Here is a 22,774-nt window from a genome sequence, read left to right as displayed (position 1 = left end):
CGTCACTGCAACACTAGATGCCTGTCTAAACTATCATGAGCTAATATTGTCAGATCTAATCTGAGTATCATCTCAACAAAAGCACACATATAAACACATATAAATGTATATGTGTACACATAAACACAATTAGGGTGTTTGTTTTTATACAATGTTTTAAAAAATATATATTTTGTGTTTAGTATTCATCATCTTAACAATCTTTCCTGTCTTTTCTTTGGATGGACTCCTCCAAATGCATTACTCTGAAGCCACTGTCTGCCTATTAGTACTAAGATCAATAACTGAGACCAGACAAGAATGGGCTACTAATATAATCAAGAAGAAAGAAGAGACGAGCGCGCCAAACACAAGAGTTATCCATAAACATTTCAGACTGCAAGTGCGAAAATATTTACTTAAATGTGATCTCTGCTGTTTGTGCCATGCTGCTGATTTATAATGTGTCTATTAATGCACTTAAACTCTTACTGAGTATTTTATCTTTCAAGAAATGCTAAAGTTCATCTTTTTTATTCACAACCAAACTCCAGTGTTACAACATCTATATACCAATGAACATTGTCCATGTTTAAGGCAACTTATAGCGTTTTGAATAACAACTGCATAATTTTACTTTATCAGTGATTTTCAGATTTTCATGACTTGAAAGACGTTGTTTTATGCTTTATGATTTAATACAAGAAGTTGGAAGTAGTTAGCATCATAGATTGACACTAAAAAAACCATTTTTCTGGCAGCCGAGAACATAAAAAAAAAAGACAAAGTTTTTTTCAAGGATTACAACCATGTAGATACACACCTTTCAAAGTCAAGCATTGCTTTTTTTGAGGTACAGAAGACATCACATGAAAATTATACATTTAATCAAGCTGTGTTGCAGTTTCGAAGTGAAAGTTAAACATCAGAACATTTTAAGAGAAACTGCTGACTTAAAGGGAAGAAAATAGTGCCAAGAAATTTAAGAAAGGGGAAAAAAAAACAAACTATGTTCACCAGCCATTGTATAAATACATCTAAATCATTTACAATGGTAAAATATTTTCTATAGTCAAGAAAATAAAACCTTTAAGTTAAAGAAGAGTAAATAAATACAAATGGTGAATAAGGGGCCAGAATGTATGCCCTTAATCTGTGATGCCTTATTAACAAACCCTCTTTGAGGTAGATTGGTCTTCTATTCAGTTTTTAACTCCACACAGGAAATGTCCATTATGTGACCTTACGTAATGTGACAAAGCCTGATTGATATGATGATGAAGCCAGTGAGTGTGGTTGTAGCAGTCATCCTGTACTCACTGAGTCCTATTTGGTTGGCAAATGAGCCTTAGCATTGACCAGGCAGGTTCCGGAGCTTTTTCCACAAAGTAACCATCTCCTTGGGACTCCGTTTGTGAACAAGCAGAACAGATCTGTATGCACAAGGATTTTCCCTTTCTCCTGCTGGGAGGTCAAATGTTAAAAAACCCGGGTGATGGGTTGGAGAAAGCCCGAGTCTGTGCAGGCACATTCCAAGATACACATCATCAATAGGGAAAAGGTGGACCCTCTCAGACACCTCTTTCAAACGTAATGCAAGTGATCCAGAATACACCACCCCTCCTCCACCAGCATAGGGTGGATACACTCCTTTGTAGAAATTTTCTGGTATGTAGTATTTTGTGGACGGTTCACGGTTTGGCATTGCATTAGTAATCACGTCCCCGATGAACATATCCATCTCAGTTTTCCTTTTTAAAAGTAGCTGTAGTTTGTGTTCCTCCTCGTTCTTGTGCAGATAATCCAGAAGGGCATTTGTTCTGACAAAGACGTCATCGTCTCCTTTGAAAACAAAGATGGCAGTGGGACAGTACTGCTCGAACCATTGCCAGAACAGCAAGTCCTTTAGGGTCAAATTATAAAAAGTATCTCTGAAGTCCCACAGTAGAATATCCCCATACTTCAGGTTCTCTAGCTCCAGGAGATTTTTTAGGTCTGGGTGTGGACCTGTACCTGAGTCCTGCCTTCCAAGAAGAAAGACTGTGCGCACCAATCCACCTTTTTTATTTGATTCCCCTTCCACCAGACCACTGCGTCCCCATGTTTCACGGATTGCCTGCCTATTTTCAAAGTTTCCCACTTGAGATTTGATAGCCATGAGGAGCATGGGAGAGTCCAGATCAAAGCTACTGTTGTCTTTCCTACACATACCAGGTTGGTTGATAAGAAGGGGGTACTCCCTGTAATACATTGACCTGATAAATGCCCTAATCTGTTCTGGCAGCTTGTTTATATCTTGCATGTGAGGGACTGAACACTTGTATGATGTGTTGTCAGAAATACATTCATTGTTAATCTCTGATAAAAACTTAGCTTTGGGCTTCCTCTGTATGCGAGTTGTGTTTCCTATCAGTAGTGGATTGTGCTCACGGTCCCAAGCATGCTGAAGCTGGTTCCACAGAGCACTGTCCTCCAAACGAAGGTTCCAGAAAGGCCCGAGTGGATGGGAGGCCATAGTTGAAGAATTAGCAGAAATCCCTGGAGCAATATAGTGGATAGTTATTTTTGGCGGAGCGTAGGAGATGGTGATGAATATGGAGATGCCAATATAAATTAAAAGATGGCCAGTCATCATACAAGGCAGCAGACACAAGCACAGCAGTCTCCCATTGCGTTTGCAGCATTTTCCCATTGCCTGTGGTATACAAAGCAGACACACACCTGCACACAGAAAAACATGAGGCTTTCTTTTAAAGATAATAATGCAAAGCAGAGAAAGAAAAATGGCACTGCCTTCACTGTACAGATTTATACAACAGAACGAGTCTCATAAGAGGTTTTATAGCAAACACTGCCATCAACTCAAGGGAGGTTTTTTGTCTCCTTAGTGATGGTCCAGGGAGGTTTATTATCTGTTCTTCTCTACACATTCACAACATCATCTAATACCTACCTGTCGACAGGTACTCAGCCCCTGTAGGAACAATGTGGAAAATGTATTATGAAACAACAAGGATTATTTGCCTCTTTCATCAGTTACTGCTTCCATATTGTATTTGACTTGAAAAGAATGGCCTATTGATTCTACATCTATCTATCTAATTCCAAGGATGGATGAATAGACTAAACTTGCCTGCATCTTTTAGTCTACAAAATACACTTGTTAGAACTGCTACATGTGTTTCCTACAATTCTGTCAAACTCTTACAGGTTTAGGCAAGGGACGAGAGGAAACACAGAAGTACTTACAAGCGAGGGAACTTTCGTTGGTTATGGCGAGTGGGAAAAAAGGCACAGTCACCTGTGGTGTCCACTTCTTGTTTTAGTTTTAGCATCCGGCCTCGTCATGAGCTGGTTATTAAGCCGCAGCTGTGTAGCACAGTTTGTATTGTAGTGCATCATTTGGTCCTTCAGCGTATGGGACTTTCAACCGCAGCTGAGCAACGTGTCCCAGGTGAGTCCCATGCGCATCGAGCATGCGCTCCTTTGGCTCTTTGACGCTTAAGCATAACGAGGGGAAAAAAAGAACAAAGGGATCCACATGATTTGTTGTACTGTCTCCTGCCAACACATTGATTTTATTTACATGCGTTGCAGGTGTAGAGGCTATTTGCATGATGTAGCCAGATTGTCTGGACCCACCCAACCGCAAATTATAAATGATTAGTGGTTTAAGGTTTCACTTAAGTACACACACATATATATATATATATATATATATATATATATATATATTCTGTGTGTCAGTATGTTTGTGTGCGTGTAGATACAGAGATACAGTTAGTGTACAAGTGTATTATGCAATTTTATAAAGATAATCAAGGTAACACCGACATACCTCCATGCATAACACCCTGTGACGGACACTGCCTCAGACCAATAGAGCACGCGTCTTGCAACAGGTTACGGGCTAAACAGTCGAGGGCTTTGGGGCTAAATCCCCGGATGTGACCAATAGAACCAGTTGGGGGGCGGGGCATTGTGAAGTCTTCTTACGTTTGTTTTGCGTGAAGCAATACATGTTTGGTTGAGCTTTGAATGAGGAGCCATCATCCCGGCGGCTAGGAGGTGGAAAATACATTTCAAAGTATCTCTGGATGAATTCAAAATGAGCAAGCAGGCTTTTTTCACAGGTACTCCAGTGACTGTTAAGCTTCACTTTATCTCGGTGCTGGGTAAGCGTGTTTTTTTTTTTTTAAATAATGAAAGAGAATTGATTTGTAAGCGACAAAACATGCCACAGACCTGTTTGTCTGTGACAAAGTAGCAAGGTTGCTAGCAGATTTTTTCGCACTCTTGGTTTTTTTTTTTTGTTTTTGTTTTTTTGAGAGAGAGAGGGGGGCGAGGTGAGGAGGATGAGGGGGAACTATCAGTCATTCCGAGACAAAAGAAACCCTAATATCTTCACCAATATGTGGCTGAGGGCAAATGACAGCCAGCAATGAGACCAACTCGCCTTTTGTGGCTCGTTGAAGTCTACATCCCCTTGCCATTAAGTAGCGTTAGCTTATTCTTCGAATCGCGTGTGTTATGCAGGCGATCTCGGAGAAGAAGTAACCCAAACAGATCGTTGCAGACATATTATTGTTGCTTATTCCCTTCGTAAGATCCCGATAGTATGCCAGGATTTCGAGTTGACACGAATCAACGAATGGCCGAGGAGCAAATAACAAACGGCCTAATCGGCACGTTTTGTTCTCCTGACTCCTTAACTTGCATTGAGACTTTGTGTTCACTTTGAAGGCTCTCACACTCGCCAGCGGCTTGTCCCTGAGATTTTGTTATTTCGAAAAACCATTGCTTCTCTTCAGCATATTAACCACAACGCTTAAGTGATCATTCATGTGGACCAAATAATTGCTTTTCATTGAACTCAATCCGTTTATTGAAAAAGCCATTAAGCTTTCATCCAGTAGCTGTTATTTTGCGTACTGCAGCTAGAAATATTGCTTGGCGTGCTTTGCTGTTTGGACAGTATCAAACAAACACAGAATTAAGCTTGTAGTTAATTATTTTAAGGAAAGGTCTCTCTCTGGAAGCTGCTCTTACTGTAGGAGTCCAAGGGTTAAGCATTAAGTGAAAATAATTCTTAGAAGGAGCTTGGACTTTCAGAGTAACACACTAAGGATATTTATCCTTTCCACCTGGCAGCTAACTTGAGAAATCTGCATCTGCCAGTAGTTCTGTCTGGATTTATTAGAGTCCATTGATCTGTAGTGCAGCTGTCTAATCCAAAAGCAATGGAGTATACGTCTTGGCAAGACTGAGTCCGCAAAGAAGATGCATTTTCAAATTTCCTTTAGTAATTCAATTACAGTTGTCTCTGGAGGTCCTGTTTGAATTGCACAGTCTGAGCATGTGTGCTCTTCCATCAATAGGCTAGAAAATGGCTCTCTGCAATAAAAAAGACAGGTCTAATACAGGAGGAGGTTACACTTGCGAGTCAAAGCTCACATCAGTGTCCTGAACTTGGTGTTTAGTGTGTGTTCCACATTTCATGAGCTGTTTTCTGCTTAGTTGCTAGTCCAATTGAGGGTGAGGTTGAGGTTTAGAATTGCTCCACTCAGTTGTAGTGAAGGGGAATATCAGATTGAAAGTCTAAAGAAAAGCATCCTGGAAGCTTAAGAGTTTATCAGGAGTAGGTGGGCCAGCAGGTTTCATCTGAAATTCCCTCTAGGAACCTGCTACTGACCAGGATTAAACAGTCCTCAGTTTCCTTATGATAGGGTAATAACAGGTTTTGGTTACAGAAATGCTATAGATTGCTACCTAAGATGGGTGTTCTTCCCTGTTAAGTAAAAACAATACTTTAGCATAATTATATACCCTTTAGTTGTTTCCAAAGCCGACTATATACTGGGGAACAGGATCAAGTGCACCATCCACCATTTGGAATAACAGATTTATATGGGTTAGGATCCTTCAAAAGTTTAGTATTGATTTGTCTAGAGCTGCATTTGTATGAACAACATGCATGTGATGCTGAATAACTACATTAGGGACCAAAAAATTTGGTGTAAATAGTGAAATGCAAGGGGGCTGTACTAACAAGCAAATCCAGTATACCAGGATGAATTGTGATATTTGGGTTCACTCACTCTAACATCGGCAGTCGGGCTAAGTGGTCACACAACGGTTCCTATCAACTCGATAAGTCAAGCTAGGCTTTTCAAGTCTAGCTATGAGCACATTCACACAGTGGTGTTGGCCACATATGGCACAAACATGCATACATTTACTGGTAGCGGGGTGGCCTATTCTACTTTACAATAGAAACAATAATAGAAAACTACAATAATAGAAAATATGAAGTGGTCAAAGACACATGTCAAGCTAAAAGTAGCACATTTACTGCAACCAAAGCAGCATTGTATGTGTCTGGTGGGCATTGTATGTAAATGATATAAATAAGAAGTATATTAATGTGTGGTTAGGAAGACTGGAGCAGCACATAAAAACTCTATTTAAAGCCCAGTAGAAAACCAGCAAGTAAGCTTAGTATATGTAAGTTAGTAGACTTCTCAGCACCACAACTCTGTCATAGAAGCACAGGTTGAGCATTAGCTTGGTAAGATGGATGCAACCCTGGTGGTTTTAGACTGTGTGAGAGCAAGTAACGAACAAAAATATAAACAGAATTTAAACTGGCAGGTAAGTAGAACTGCAAATTTTATACAAGGTCAAAGCTTTATACCAGCCTTAGCGTTCTTTTAGTGTTATATAACTATTTTAAAGGCTAAACAACAACATATAAAATTGCTTAAAAACTGCTAGTAACCACAGGGTATGTCTAATTAGTTGTTGCCAGAAAATGACAAAAGTGAAAGTTATATTAAGTTAATAAGTAGGCAGTGGGTTTCAAAACTTGGGTTGAACCTAAAGTCCCTCCACTAAGCCCCAAATACTGCTTTGTAATATAGGACTGTCATAAATATGTATAAGTGTTGCTCTGTTGCCTGTACTTGAAACATGTTTCTGTAAATAGTGTATTGGTGGTATTTTTTTAGGCTATGTCAGTTAAGTACTCAGATTTTCAAATCAAATGCTGTTCATCATTTCTATATATCTTTAAATAGCCAGTGAAATGACCTGTGAGTGTTGTAGTCCTAAAAATATGTCTCTGTTTAAAGTGTTTGCAAAAGTTAGGTGTTAATGGCTTTAATAAAAAAAAACAATATATGAGAGGTGAGAGATGGTTGTTAATACGGATGCATCAAATTTTTGTGCTTTGTGTGCAGTGGGAGAGGTGATAGTGGAAAGCTGTGATACAAATGATTAAAAAAAACAACAACTTTAAGTTTAAAAGAAATACATTCAATTGTTCATCTCACTTAATATTTTCGTGCACAAATGTTAATGTGTGTTTTCTCTCTGTTTTCTAGGTTTCTTTGGATTTATTCCCCTTCAATCCCTATATTTAGTTTGACTTCTGAAGACCAATGCCTTAGTTCTGATCAAACATTACTCGTAAAAGACATACATACGCTGGGTATATTAACAGTGAGTTCAGACCAGTCAACTATATCACTCCCCCAAACCCTTCTTTCCCAACTCAAGACAGATTAAGAGGGGCATCAGAACATTCAACAAGCTACCATGTCCTCCATCCTTCCCTTCACCCCACCTGTTGTGAAGCGGCTCTTGGGATGGAAGAAGACTCCAGCGGGGAGCGGAGGAGCAGGAATCGGAGGGGTTGGGGAGCAGAATGGAGGTGGACAGGAGGAGAAGTGGTGTGAAAAAGCAGTTAAAAGCTTGGTAAAGAAGCTTAAGAAGACGGGACAATTGGACGAGCTAGAGAAAGCGATCAGTACACAGAACAGCAACACAAAGTGTGTCACCATACCCAGGTAAGATAGGGACCCAGAGATCCTGTATTTCTATGTTGTTGTTTTTTTTGTCTCTGAACTGTAGACGCTCATTCACAACAGCTTTGTGCATTAATACATTTATATAAAGCAAATTTTTTCATTTCCACTGAATGGTTAAAAATGAAGACTACAACAGTGAACAATGCAGTTGCTTTTTTCAGCACTGTCACACTTCCACACAAAAACAAATCTGCTGGCAGCATGGAATGGTGTGCCACAATACCGCAAATTAGTGAGTGCAGTGAGGTATATCAACACACATGAAAGTAAGAAAAAGAGTGACAGGCACCCACACATTTGCAGAAAGAAGTCTCCGTTATGCAACAGTGGGTCCACTTCCCCAATACTTTGTGCCATAGGTTAGCAAGGCAGCAGAAGTGAAACCAGGTTGGAGGAAACAGATGTCCTGCATGCATTGCCAACCAAAACCATCTTGTGCTTGCTTTCATTAGAACTCACTAACCTATATGCAGAACTCGGGGGTGCATTCACACCGTCTGCAGAGTTTGCTCTATATTGATTTTTCTCTGATAATCTTTGATTGCATCAGCCTTGTGGTCTTCTGCACCTTAAGAATATGAACTGCCTGAGCTGATTTCAGTGTTTCCTTTGAGAACATTATACCGATGACTGATCATTCGGATGAATTTGATCGAAAACAGTGAAAAGATTAGAATAGAATAGAATAGAATAGAATAGCCTTTATTGTCATTGTACAGAGTACAACGAAATTGGAGTGCCACTCCCTTGGTGCAAGTTTCAATAATAAATATAAATGTAAAATATAAAAAGTACAAAAAAAACAATCGTAAGTACTCAAACAATAGTATGTACAATACATACAGGATAGCAGCATTAATATAATGACAGTATGAATAGCAGCATAATATAATGACAGTGAAAACAGTGAAAAGATTAACGTGCCTATTCTAGAATTTATCTTTAAAATCTATTCAGAAATTTTTTTTGTCTTGCGCCAGTAGTTTGCACCATCTCATCTCCTAATTCTATAAAGTTTATTTTCAAATCAAAGATCTAAATGTTATTTAAGTAATAAACGTCTCTGGCTTCAAAGGTAGGAGCATAATGTTGTTGTTTAACTGGTAGCATACTTTTAAGTACTTTCAGATAACAGCAGGCGTTACTAATTAAATAGCTGCTTTTTTTTAATTAGCACTCTGCATTGGCCACTTCACTTCATGAAGCACTTTAAGTCCAGTAAGTTTTGTAGAAATTATGTTATTACAACTCTCAAGCAATAAAGTAAGAGACAACCAAATGTGAATAGCTGTTGAAGCAATGTCCAAAAACTTAAGAATACCTTTGGTATGTAAAGCATTCTGCACCAGTTAACAAACTGTTTGAAATATGATGAACATTATATGATTACAAAAGTTGATGAAATTCTATTAAAAAATGAGTTGTGCAGTTTGTTACAGTGAAGAATATTCTCTTAACAAATTGCAGTTTTTGCAAACAAGTGAAGAAAAAACAAAAGAAAATGCATCTATTTATTCTTTTCATTCTGAAACTGTTTGCCATAATACCTAGTTCAAATAGTCGCTGGCTACCTCTCTTACATATGGCTTCAGTAGATTTCTGTTTGTCACATGAGAAGGTGTTGGAAGTCTCCAGATGAGGTGAGACAAAAAAGTCATGGAAACCCAACAAAGTACACGTGATCACCTTTCATTAATTCACTGAGGATCGGATTATTAGAAGCTTCCCTTCTCAAGTGTTTTATGCAATGTAGTCTTTCTCTCCTTTCTGTCTTAAGCCTCATGTTAATTACAAATTATAATTTGGTATTATTTTAGTACCACACTACGTACTTATGCTGACCATAAATCAGCACACTCAGACTGGCCTGTCACTGAATTGATGGGTGCTATTCTTGATCACTCAACCCATTGCTTTCTATTGGTAGCTTTTGACAGATATGGAGAAGAAAAAGAAATGAAAATTCAGATCTAATTTACATCAGGTGTTCAAAGCAATTGGCATTTCAATAACATTTTTCTAGTCCTACATATGTGCTTTAGACTACAGGCCACATTTAACCATACATCCATGCAAGTGTCTTATTCTGTACACCAAAAGCACTGTATCTACCTCTTATCCATGGCCAATTAACAAAACAAGCTGCGCTATGAATTCTGGGACACAGCTTCTTCTTCTTCGGGGTTTAACGGCAGCTGGCAACCTTGTACATGCAGTGCTGCCATCTTCTGTTTCAGTCCGTTATTACACTCTTAAATCCTACTACTCATTCCTGCGTCCTTTGTGATCTTACAAAGCTTCAAACGATGCGTCGACTATTAAATTAGTCGTCGACGATTTTAATAGTCGACATAATCGTGACTAGTCGACTAATCGTGGCAGCCCTAGTATTGGGGTAGAAACCCATATAGTCACAGAGAATGCTGGTCAGATTTACCGAGAATATAATGGAGTTGAAACTAGCATGTGTCTGGTTTGGCAGACTGGTGCTTTCCTGCTTTCCTTCCATTTTTTTGTAACTTAGTTTGTGAAACAATTGAGGGCTTTGTGAGGTGACCAGAAATGTAAATGAAGCTAATGTGATGGAGTTTGTACTGTATTTCTTTTTTCCTTTTTTTGGCCTTGTAGCACACACAGGTTCACCTTCTGTATTAAGGAATATTAGACGACGTCCTTGGTGGGCAGATAGTTTCTCAGCAGTGCACTCTGGTCAGATTTCTGGCTGAGGTCAGACAGACATAATTACATTGCAGTCTTTAATGCATTTGTGTAGATGTACTCTGAATGGATGAGCGCGCATATATATATATATAGATAGATAGATATAAAATCAGTACTTTGCAAAAGTTTTAAGGTACCCATCATTTCTTTATATTTTGCTAAGAAACTGTAGAAATATGTGCAGTGATGTATTCAAACATGTAAAAACCTAAATGTAAATACAGTATAAAAGGCAAAAACAGGGTTTGTACAATTGTAGTAGACTTAATCTAACTTAGGCAAGCTTTCTTTAAGTAGTCTTCAGGAATTGTTCTCTTGAAGGACATTCAAAGTTCTTTGGATGCCAGATGTCTTTTGTTTTGTTCTCTGTCTAGATGATCCCTTACCACTTCAATAATATTGAGGTCCAGGCTCAGGGGAGACCAATCAATAACTGAAACTGACAGTTTTCCATTCGAGTGTGTTTGGGATCATTGCCAGACTGAAAGTTGCAGCCCATCAGATGCTTTCCAGATGGTATTGTGTGGTGGATCAAAATCTAATGATACTTTTCTGTAATCATGATACAATCAGTTCTTACAAGATCCCCAACACCTAGGGCTGAAATGCAGCCCAAGCCGTCATAGAAGCAAGATGCAAAGAAATGAGGGCCAGCACAACATTTTTGCACAGTATTGTATGTGGTTATGTACTGTATTCTAAACAGTGCATCTGAAAGTGGTCTAACTGTTGAGGAAGTTGTCAGAGATTTTAGCACAGATGAGAATGGCTCATCATATGTTGTCATCCATGTCCTGTAAATGAAAAAGACAAGACTTGCATGATGCTAAATGTCTGCTGTTTTCTTCTCATTGAGGAATGTAGGTTAGATTGTAGTTTCTGATATAGAACTGATAAAATCATGATAGTTACCGAAAGACATTTGTTTAGACAGTATGTTTTAAGGGTTGTAACTACACAGCTTGGATTCTTTTAGCTGCATAGTACGTCACATCGCCTCTAATTTCCTTTAAGCTCAAGAAAGTGACGATAAAGTCTAAGATAATTTTTTTTTTTCTTTTGGTCTTTTTGTGGGTGGAGTGAAGGATGTGGAAAAAGGTATCTCGAGTATTGCAAGGTGTTTGTAGGTTTCTTTCTGACTGGAGGTAGGAAACACTGTAGCAGCTCTGCTATTTCTGGAGATAGTTGGTGGTAATGGAAATTTTAAATGACAACAGCCTAATGTTTTGCGCATACTTTGGTTAAACTTGCAAGAAGACGCTTTTAAAATACAGTTCTAGTTTTGTGTCAAATTATCTCCAGTGATCAATAGGTGAATAGATGAAGATCAAGGGTTCCCAGACAGGGGGCTTTTTGACGATGGACTCAAGAGACCTTGTACTTTTGACCTTTTTAAGTAGGAAAGGAAGAAGGCAAAGTGCTATCTGTGATTCTTGTAGTTGTAAAACTATGCAAGTAGGGTGATAAGCTTCGAGATAGAGAACCTTGCACAGACAGGCATGACAATCATTTTGCTCTAATCAGACAACAGGATCTCTCACACAAACTCCTTATATGCAGATACACATTAGTGTTGTATCCTTTTTTTTTTTTTTTCTTTTCTCACGTCTTGACACACGAAGTGTTTAGTGATTTTTTTTTTTTTTTTTTTTTTTTTTTTTTTTTTTTTTTAAATGTCCTCATTCACATATCATTCATGTTTAGATTAATATATTTCTTCACATCACACTTCTCATGTTTTTGAAAAAAACATGCCCAAATGTGTGGTTTTATTTTATTTTTATTTGTTTGTGTGTTCTTTGCAGTTGTGCATTTTAGCGGCTTATTAGCCACCTAAGTCAAGTAAATGACAATTGGATGCATGCCTGGAATTGTATTATCTTACGGAGCCATTCTGTGTCACCTGATTGCACCACATCACTATTGTCTGATTTGGATTTGTCTTGCAGTCATCTGTCATCTTGTTGGTCTCTTACTGGGAAACTGAAGGTGGAGCTTTTTCCTTCCTTCATGCCATTGAGTTACCAACTGTACATATCTGTGATTTCATCGTACTAATTTGGAATGAAACGCCTCATGTTTACCATCTGTTTGCTTTCATTTTGTATTTTTTTTTTCTTTTTCCACTTGTGTGCGTGTGTATGTGTATGCATGTCTTTGGTGTGCGTGCCTGTGTGTTTCTGTGTCTGTAGCAATTGCTCAGACCTTTGGGGTCTAGGCTCAGGCCACATGATAGAGCAGTGGGACTCAGCAGGCATGTACGGATATCCTGACCACAGCAGGTGAATATACTCACATGCATGAAAAATACAGTGATCCAACAGATTTACTACATATGTCTTCATTATTGCAAAAGTTGTGCAGAAAAAAGTAATGCCTATTGTTTTTTTAAGATGGGGTCATTTCTGTTGTTTTTGTTTTTTAAACCAGATGTAATCACAACTTGTGCTACAACTTTGCATTTTTGGTTATTTAGTAGAGGTGGGAATCACCATACATCCCGCGATACGATATTATCACAATACTTAACGCACGATACGATATTATCACAATACTTAACGCACGATACGATATTATTGCAATTTTTTAAAATATTTTGCGATATTCAGATTCTCTCCATAAAGGTAAACTTTATCAATATTCATTTTATCTGATATCAAAGTCTCACACTCAGTCTTTCTCTCATTTCAGTCAGTTTTATTGTTGACAAACTGAACGGTTTGTTTTACAGTCTAGTCCAACTTAACTGAATGCAACCATCTGGTACAATTATAGCTATTCTGAACTATGCAATTTATGAAAACTATGCAGCCCCTTCAGCAACTGAAGAATTTGAAAGTAAATTAAAACAAAATATAATTTTACATTAAATAAAAAAGTTTTAAACTTAATTAAAATAAAACATGTCTTAAATTAAAATAAGTAAACTGTCATGTTTATTGCTGCCAAAAAACAAGTTAAACACATTTGGACAGTGAAGGAATGATTCTTGCTCAGAAAAAGGATCAACATGCTCTGAAGTCAGAGCACAAAAACCTTTTTGTAACAGAATATCGATTTCTGCTGTCCCTGTATCGATACATAATTAGCAAACAAAATATCACCATACTACACAGTATCGATTTTTTTCCCCCACCCTTATTATTTAGACGATAAGGAAATAATGTAGCTGGTCATTTCCACTGAAAAGCTTTCTTTATAGCTTTTTAAATAATCAACTAGCAGGTAGGCTTTTAAAATAAGGTTTAGCCATGCAACATATCCAGTAACTTTTAAAAATATATATATATTAGTAAGCACTTTCAAACCAGAAATGACACAATCACCTTTCAGAGTTTCTGAGAGTTTTTTGTGAAGATCTTGGCGCATTATGAGCTGCTTTTCATCTTCTCTCGCTTAGGTCACTGGATGGCCGTCTTCAGGTGTCTCATCGTAAGGGCCTGCCTCACGTCATCTACTGCCGCCTGTGGAGATGGCCTGACCTTCACAGCCACCATGAGCTGAGGGCCATTGACACCTGCCAGTATGCATTTAACCTTAAGAAGGATGAAGTGTGTGTCAATCCCTACCATTACCAGAGAGTGGAGACACCTGGTAAGGGTCCTTGAGAATTGTGTGTCCTCTTACTTCAAGTACTTTTGGTTCTGGTGTTCAAGATGTCCTTGAATAACCCTATGAGCATGGTAGTCATAGCAAAATCATTGTTTTAGATCTCCTAGTCTCTTTCCGTTTTGTGCTGTTAAAATCAGTCTAAATGTGTTTATATTAGTGTTCATTCGTCTTTTTACAAGATTATATTTAGTGGAAAAATGCATATAATTATATCATATTAATTGGTATAACAATTTCCATCTGTACTTGTCAATAACACTCCTTTTCTCTTCAGTGCTGCCACCGGTGTTGGTCCCACGTCACACAGAGATTCTGACAGAGCTTCCGCCTCTAGACGACTTTACAAACTCCATTCCTGAAAACACCAACTTCCCTGCAGGCATAGATCCTCCTAATAACTATATACCAGGTATGTATGTTTTCCTTCATATTTCAGTAGTTTCACTCATTTGTTTAAAGTAACAACTGATCTTTCTGTGCTAACTCTTGAGCTTTGGTTTAGTATAAAAACCCCTTGGCTTTGTTTGGGTTTTAAGCAATGGTTGCTGTTAAGAATACACATCTTATTTAATGTTCCTTTTTTACAGACACTCCTCCACCTGGCTATATGAGTGAAGATGGTGAAACCAGCGACCAGCAGATGAATCAAAGTATGGAATCAGGTAGATTAGTTGAGTTTAGCACTTGGAAATATCCTTAAGATTATACTCGCATGTAAACTTCTGGATTTTTTTTTTCCTCACACATGCACGTCATTACAGCAGTGTGTTTTACACAGGCAGTGTTTAAAATGCAAAACAGAGTACAACAAGATGTAATGTGTTGTATGTTTTTGTCATCAGGCTCACCAGCAGAAATGTCACCGAGCACCCTGTCTCCTGTCAGTCACGGCCTGGGTAAGAGCGATTTATTGGTTTATTTATTTATCTTTAGTTTCCTTGGAAATTATCAATAAATGATTCAATGAAAACTTTAAACATTACCACCTTGATTTCTTTCTTTCAGACCTTCAGCCAGTCACCTATAGCGAACCAGCATTCTGGTGCTCTATAGCTTACTACGAGCTAAACCAGCGGGTTGGAGAGACGTTCCATGCCTCACAGCCATCCCTGACCGTTGATGGCTTCACCGATCCCTCCAACTCTGAACGCTTCTGTTTAGGGCTTCTCAGCAATGTTAACAGAAATGCTACTGTTGAAATGACAAGGAGACATATAGGTACAGCATACACTGCCACACAGTCAAAAATAACATGGTGTAGCAGCTACTCTGTGTGGGAAAAGCTCTTTTTAAGGATTTTTACAGTGTTGCGGCACTTTAACAATACCTGCACTATGAATCTCAGATTCATTACACTGACGTCCTTGAGCTGTAAATGTGTCTTTACAGAGATTTCAATTGTAAAGGTGCTGTGAGAAATACAGCAGTTCTTTCAGTGATGGCTTTAAAAATCTATCTGATAAAGACATGTTGCTGAATAGGTGTGACTGATTTAAGACTTTCCATAGCACTATGTCCACTGATATTTCACTCAAGTTCAAGCTTTGCTCCAGAGTAAGCCTTTGTGATTTTTTTTTTTCTGTCTTTTTTTCGTTAGCTTCACATTAATTTTTCTGTGATACATTCTGCAGGTCGTGGCGTGAGATTGTATTATATCGGAGGGGAGGTGTTTGCCGAGTGCCTCAGCGACAGTGCCATTTTTGTCCAGAGTCCTAACTGCAATCAACGATATGGCTGGCACCCCGCCACAGTCTGCAAGATACCACCAGGTTTGTACATGTTTTGTTTTATTTTTTAAATAAAGCTGAATGATTCTTATACAACAGTTTAAAAAGGTCCTGCCTGGTTTGCTTACAAGATACAGTATAGAAGATGTACTTTATTTATCCTAAAGATGTGAATTTTGCAAATGTCTCAGAAAGGTAAAAACTAATCTGGGATCAAAATGAGTATTAAAAAATGTTAAATAAGTAAATGTTTGGCTGACAATATTAGGTAGTAGCATACAATACAGTAAAAAAAAAATCTAAGTTTATAAAAAAGTGACTTACCTAGTGTAGTAGAAACAGCATAGCAGATGCTATTAAAGTTTCTCAGTAGCAGAAAGTGCAGTACAGTGAAGTAAATCAGTAAGTGTTAAGTGCTGTGACACTGCAGGGTTGAGATAAACTTTTGAGAGATGATTCTCTGCTAGGCATATGTGTTAATTTGAACACAGTTATGGCATGAACCACAATTTCCTGTGTCAGTCAGTCTGGAGCTGAATCACTCTTAGTAAAAAGTGCACTGCTGCCTGTACAGTAAGTGGTTCAGAGGGCTTCTAACGTGTCCAGCTTGTATCACAGAGGTGGCCTTCCAGATTGGTTTGTTTAGTCTGTTGGCGTCCGACTGATAGAAAATCCCTAGTGTTTTGCTGTACACATTGAAGGATCTCTGCCTTCTCAGGGGATACAACCTGCTCGTGCCCTTCTTGGGGAAAAAAACAAAAAACCTTAGTGTTGGTCCTCCTCCAATGGAAGTATCACCAAACAAAGATTAAGAAAATGATGGTGCATGATGGCTGTGCTTTTTGTTTTTTGTTTTTTTTTTAATTAAAATAGCTCTGATATGTAGACCCCCCCCCCCCCTCTGATATTGATGAAATTGAGCTTGAAGAAAGGGAATACAGTGTGACAGTCTTTTCAGACACTCACCCACACTCTGACTCATCTGTACCCATGTAACTTTGAACATTTCATCCCTGGCCAAAAGAGCAGTGTGAACGCTATCATTACTGAAGCACACAGTGGTACTGAAATGCACCACAAAGATCTTTTGAACATTCAGGGGTCAGATTTGTAAGGCTTGTGTAGAATAATTCCTAACATGCAACACACCCACTCCTCACAATGGTTCAGCTTGGTACCTACAAATATAGCACAACTGTGATCTTGCTAATTCTAATATTCAGCTTACTGGTTTTGGAAATGCACATTTATTTAATTTGTTGTTAATTTGGCTTTATTTTTGTAAAATGTTACATGTGCACAAATGTGAAAAATGAAATGTCCTCGGAGTATTTGCATTAACTAAATTAAATCTTTCCTGGTGGGGATTATTAGTCCCACACATCATTTTGTTCGTTTCCTTTTTCTAATGTATTTTTTTTCTGTTTTGATAGGCTGTAATCTGAAGATTTTTAACAACCAGGAGTTTGCCGCACTGCTGGCCCAGTCAGTAAATCAAGGGTTTGAGGCTGTATACCAACTAACCAGGATGTGCACCATCAGAATGAGCTTTGTCAAGGGCTGGGGAGCTGAGTACAGGTGAATTTGTCTCTGAAGCACATGTTCTCTTACACTGCCATCCATAATGAATGGAGGGCTTTCTGGTCCCCATCAGACCAGAGAGTTGCTCAGTAAAACTCAGTAGTGTTGTCTCTCTCTCTCTGTGGACTGCTCAGGAATATAGTGTTTGCAATTTCTGAGCCGTTTAATTCATTTATTTTTCTCTGTAAACTGTTAATGTTGCAAATGTTGGCATGACTCTGATTGCTAACAATATTTTTCTGGTTCTATGAACTGAAAGGCTTAGGCCTACCTTCCCTTTTTAAAAACAACTTTTGGTTGTAATTTTGTGTACACATCAGTGTCCATCTAAGTTCTTTATGCACTAAAAATGAGCTTGTGGGTAGAGGCCACATAAGTGTCACAAATAGTTGTGACAAAGCTTGTGGTTCCCTTCACCTCTGCACATTTTGCTTGCCATGATGTGATGGTTGAATAGTCAGCAATAGAAGTTGTATTAGTTCTCAAGATGTTCTAGGGGGACTTTTCTGAAGCTATTGGACTGTGCATGAAAAAGACTGTAGTTTCCCTTAACACTGACTCATAGCTTGTATACCTTCAAGTTAATGGACTGAACCTAAGTAAATTAGTCTTAAGGAGAAATAGTGAATCAGCAACCTAACTTGAGAAAGTGATGAAGGACTTGAAATTCAAATCTAGGTACACTCTCACTCTCTATTGCGGTGTCAGCAGTATATCTTACATGCAGGTCATAGAGAAGCAGCTCGTGCAAGATTTTAAGTGGTCATAGTTTGTGTGTGCACGTAAAATGTTAAGTTTTTAGGAGCTAAATGCATGGAACATCATTAACAAAGGACTGACTTTTTGCCTTACTGCTCCCCAGTGTTCAGTGGAAGGTAAAACGGGTGCTTTTTACACCCCAAACAGTTTTGTATTTAAACAGAGTAGTAGTTGGTTGGCATGTCCCAAACAGACTGTGAGTGCAGTAAAGGCATCCTGCCAAGAGTAACACACAATGTAACAGTCTTGGACAAACTGCAAACTCAGATGTACATTTTAGTATTTTTAATCACACGTAAGAAATCTCATAACAATGTTTAACATACTGGGTTGTTTTTTTTTTTGTGCTTTAAAAAATAAAAAATGAATATTGATATGAAATCCATCTATAAATGCTGCTTATTATCAATAACAAATCACATGAAATGCTACTTTTGTCCCATACCCATGTGCTATATTTTTATCCTTGCAGGCGTCAGACAGTCACCAGCACCCCTTGTTGGATTGAACTGCATCTCAATGGCCCCCTCCAGTGGTTGGATAAGGTGTTGACCCAAATGGGTTCACCCTCAGTGCGCTGCTCTAGTATGTCCTAAACAGTGTCCTGCTTTTGCAGATACAAAGTCAGACATTTCAGTGTTTGAACAGTGTATCCTAAAGGAGAGCACCATGCAGTCTTAAGTGATGTACAAACAACAAAACAAAAACAAGAAGAAAAAACCCCCACACACATTGGACCCGGAGGACAAGAGCTTGACATCACTAATTGACAATAGTGGTTTATTAAGTGATGCCACAATAGACCCTGACTCTGTTGGAACAACTGACACATTCTAGTTCTCATCAAGTGAGATCACCTTGCAATATCAAAATGACAAGAGAGTGATGTCCTATTGGGCGAGCCTACATTTCTGATCTGAAAACCCAAAGCAGGACAGAGCTTTATTATCCTCCTCACTGACACAGCAACAGCTGCTTCGGGCATCGAGCATGTGACCTTCTACTTGCTGGACAGTCTGTCCAACTACTCGTTCAGATCGCATCTTCACTACCTATTTACCACAGCACAACTTTGATCCCATGTCAGTATTTCCGTTTACACGACGCTGACTAACAGTACTACTGCCACTCCAGGCTCACAATCGACCAAAGCCAACTTCACATCTTCATTTTCTGGCGACCAAACTTCCATTTGATTTGGGATGCTCCTCTCTTCTCCCAGTCAGTCATGTGCTGTTGTTATCACTGACCTCACTATGTTGGAATGCAAAGTCTTCTGCTCTTAAAGGGGTTTAATTACTCATGAACCCCATCTTCGCATTTTCTCATGCACACAAACCATATGCGCTTTCCTTTTCCTTTGTTTTCATAATGATAAAGTGTCTCCTCTTTATACGAAGTGTGGACTGGTTGGTGAGGAGTTTCCATTAAATAGTAGTAGTCATCACTAACCACCTAGTGTAGATGATTGGAATTAAAGTTGAGGATTACTTGAAGCAAGTGTCTACAATATGTCACACTAGGCCAAAATTTGTTCCTCCCATGCACCCTCTCTTACATTCTCCTTATTTTATTCCACAGTTACATCGGCTTGTTTGTGAAGAGGAGCTCTGTATAGACTTTGAGATGCACAGGCTTAAGATTAAACACAAGGCTTCACTATTGCTTACGTCTAACAAGAGGAAAAGATAAACACCTATTCCCTATGTTTCACATTTGTGGAAGAGGCATAAATCTCTGCAATAGTGTATCATTATTGACATTTTATCAGTAAGTAAAGTCCTGCAGTGTTGGACTGTAATTAACAAGCATCCTCTATTCTGCACTTGCACTATCCTAAATTAAAAATGGTTGCCTTTCATGTAAAATATAGCAAGGTATGCTTTTAAATTGAAAATATAGAAGTGTTGAAAAGCCTACTCGATTCAAGATAATCACAGAAGAAGATTATTATTTTAGACTATTTACTGTAAAGATTTGGGCCCTTACATTGCATGAATTGGTGTTCATTTGATTTGAAAAATGAATAAATAAATAAAATTTCCTATCTGAAAGCCAGCTGGTACCGACATTGGCGTTTGAAAGCGTTTAAGTATTCAAGCTTTAAGTACTCCACAAGCTAGTTACTCTACAGTTATTTTCTTTACTTGTTTCCTTTAGCTACATTTTGTATTTTCTGAGTATTTTTTACATATAAATATATTTAAAATCTTTAAAGCTTTCTTCCTTTTTATTAGAATTTATTTTTCTTAGAACATACCTTCAGTTTGAAAATTATTACAGCTTGATGACTATTTGTGTGTGTGCGTGCGTGTAGCATAGGATATACCATTATCACTGAATTTACCACTTAAAGCACATTTAGTTATCATTGCGCTCAATGACTGACATTGTCCTAATTGATACCTTTCTTTCTTCAACGTGTGAAATTTGGAGACTTTCACCATATTTAGGCTCTTACAGATGTCATCTTAGTGATACCAGTATTTCATCTCAGAGTCTGACCAAAGATCGGCTTAATCTTTAAATTCACCAGTGGCTGTTTGAGCTCCACAATTAAAGATGAGCATTTTATGGTTAAGTACCACAGCTATTAGAAAAATTAAGGTGTTTCGATGACTAAATAACTGACCTTTTGGATATTGATGTATAATCCAACCGCCTCGCAATGGAGTATACAGCACATGGTATTAATTAATATAGCTCTGTTGCTGAAAGGTGTATTTGTGGAGTTAAGATTCCAGTGTGCAGTGAACAAACTGCATCAAAAGCTGATTGAGTTCCGTAATTCAACACATGCACATTAATTAACAATGAGTGTGTTTACTTGCACACGGGATACTAAGTTGAAGTCTCTGTACTGTAAGTGAATTCTTTACTTGGGATTTTAAGTGGGACATGTAAATATATAATAATGGGACTCACTTGCCTCATTGTTGTGGCTCTTGCTGTCACATTCCCAGTATCCTCATTTTACATTCTCTAAATAAAAGAGCTGTTGTTGGTGTGCACGTAAACACATTCCCATCTTCTACTTGATCAGTGATGCAGATGTGACATATTATTATTGCTATTATTTTATTTTTTAAGTAAGGACACCAAAATGAAGGTTTAGCTTCTCACATAATGAGGGCCAAGACATGAAGTCCAGAAATCCTGGTACATGATACATTATTGCATATTCAAAGATGTCAAACTTCAGTAGGTGGGTTTTAGAGCGCACAGTTGATGGATGACGTCTCTCATTAGGCAGTGTACTTCATTGCCTTTATTTTTATCTTTACTTTAGAGCCCTGCCTGTCTTTATACTGGTTTGACCCAGGCAAATGTTGACCTATACTCTTCACCTAACTAATGCTCATCTGTAACCAGACTAAAACCAGCTCAATGTGGTAAATGTTGTTTATCTTTTTGTTATTTATCTGTCAACCTGTCTTATATTTTCTTTTTTTATTTATTAGGGAAAATGTTGACTGGAAGTTATAGCCAGACTTTCCAAATGTTAAAGTGACGATATCATGGTGTATTATTGCTAACCCACGTTTGTTCTATGCAGAAACATTGATAAGGTTTTTGGTTTTTTTTTCTTTTCGTTTTTTTTCTGATGGCTAGTCATACTGTTTTGTGCGTATTGCCGGGATCCAGCAAAAGCCTTCGCTTCTATTTGTTTTTAAGTGCCACCTAAGACTTTAGCCTGCCCTACAAATTACCAGCTCTCAGAGGGAAGATGAAACCAAATAAGGTTTCATGACGGCTGATTCAACACATTCTGAAGGTCCACATTCCTATTTAAGGATCACGTGTTGTATTATTATTGTTATTATTATTATTTCTTTTTGTTTCCTGATTGTGATGACAATTGTGTATCTTCAAATAAGCCTCTTTCAGGTGAATCGTCAAGAAGGTGGTTCTTTGGAGACAGTGAAGTTTCTACATGTCACTAGTGATGTGTTGTTATATAGTTGTACTTTTGTTTTTATCATACATGCTGTTCCTTTTGCTTGCTGTCAATGGAGCATATTCACTTAGACAGTCTCTTAGAATTTGTCTTTTCAAACACTTCACTTCATAGGCTTTCCAACTACCTTGCATATACAACTTCTTACTGTGTACACTAATAAAGCTGTTTTAATTCAACTGAAAATAGTGTCTTGTGTTGCATTGCAAATAGTTCTAGCCTTTGTTAGGCTGAGTGTTCTACATAAATGAATAAAGCTCATGTTGGTGTAGTCATCAGTTAAAACTGACAGTTTACCTGAATTTCTTTAATTTAAAATACTGTCCTTTGTGGTGTTTTCGCTCTCGGCATAAACAGGCTGGTTCTTGTACCTTCAGAGCTGCCTTAATTCTTCTTGGCATAGATAAAACAAGGAAACAGTCCTCGGATGCAGAATTGTCGGCTGCACATCCCAAACTCATACCGCATATCTCAGGTGGTCTGCTGGATTGAAATTTGTGATTGTGGAGGCCATTTGCGCTTTGCGACATGGTGCGTTATGCTGAAAGGGGCCATCAGAAGATGGGCAC

At 38.2% G+C, this 22,774-nt stretch overlaps 2 protein-coding genes across 7 annotated transcripts; one reads left to right on the top strand and one right to left on the bottom strand.

The window, feature by feature from the left end:
* Window positions 1-599: 599 nt before the first annotated feature.
* Window positions 600-3,895, bottom strand: LOC101481391 (N-acetyllactosaminide beta-1,3-N-acetylglucosaminyltransferase 2). Of its 2 annotated transcripts, XM_012916902.4 has the most exons (4): window positions 3,818-3,895; window positions 3,229-3,479; window positions 2,933-2,953; window positions 600-2,700 (listed from the first exon to the last, which is right to left on the bottom strand). In XM_012916902.4, exon 4 carries the CDS (start codon window positions 2,669-2,671, stop codon window positions 1,328-1,330), a length of 1,344 nt encoding a protein of 447 aa, XP_012772356.1. In that variant the 5' UTR covers window positions 2,672-2,700; window positions 2,933-2,953; window positions 3,229-3,479; window positions 3,818-3,895; the 3' UTR covers window positions 600-1,327. The 2 variants fall into 2 exon arrangements, with proteins under 2 accessions (XP_012772356.1, XP_012772359.1); XM_012916905.3 differs by lacking the exon at window positions 2,933-2,953.
* On the top strand, window positions 3,357-22,384 carry smad2 (SMAD family member 2). Of its 5 annotated transcripts, none has more exons than XM_014409564.3 (11): window positions 3,357-3,433; window positions 7,362-7,826; window positions 12,761-12,850; window positions 13,969-14,162; window positions 14,455-14,589; window positions 14,768-14,842; window positions 15,023-15,076; window positions 15,186-15,398; window positions 15,812-15,949; window positions 17,341-17,485; window positions 18,720-22,384. In XM_014409564.3, exons 2-11 carry the CDS (start codon window positions 7,576-7,578, stop codon window positions 18,841-18,843), a joined length of 1,419 nt encoding a protein of 472 aa, XP_014265050.1. In that variant the 5' UTR covers window positions 3,357-3,433; window positions 7,362-7,575; the 3' UTR covers window positions 18,844-22,384. The 5 variants fall into 5 exon arrangements, with proteins under 5 accessions (XP_014265050.1, XP_004538419.3, XP_014265053.1 ...); XM_014409567.4 differs by lacking the exon at window positions 3,357-3,433 and adding an exon at window positions 3,991-4,154 and having other exon boundaries at window positions 14,768-14,830; XM_014409563.4 differs by lacking the exon at window positions 3,357-3,433 and adding an exon at window positions 3,991-4,154.
* The last annotated feature ends 390 nt before the right edge of the window (window positions 22,385-22,774 follow it).

The sequence above is a fragment of the Maylandia zebra genome, linkage group LG7 (genome assembly GCF_041146795.1).
Source record: "Maylandia zebra isolate NMK-2024a linkage group LG7, Mzebra_GT3a, whole genome shotgun sequence".
NCBI classification, from domain to species: Eukaryota; Metazoa; Chordata; class Actinopteri; order Cichliformes; family Cichlidae; genus Maylandia; species Maylandia zebra.
The sequence above is the reverse complement of the archived record's forward strand: the minus strand, read 5'-3'. Positions and strand labels throughout refer to the sequence as shown.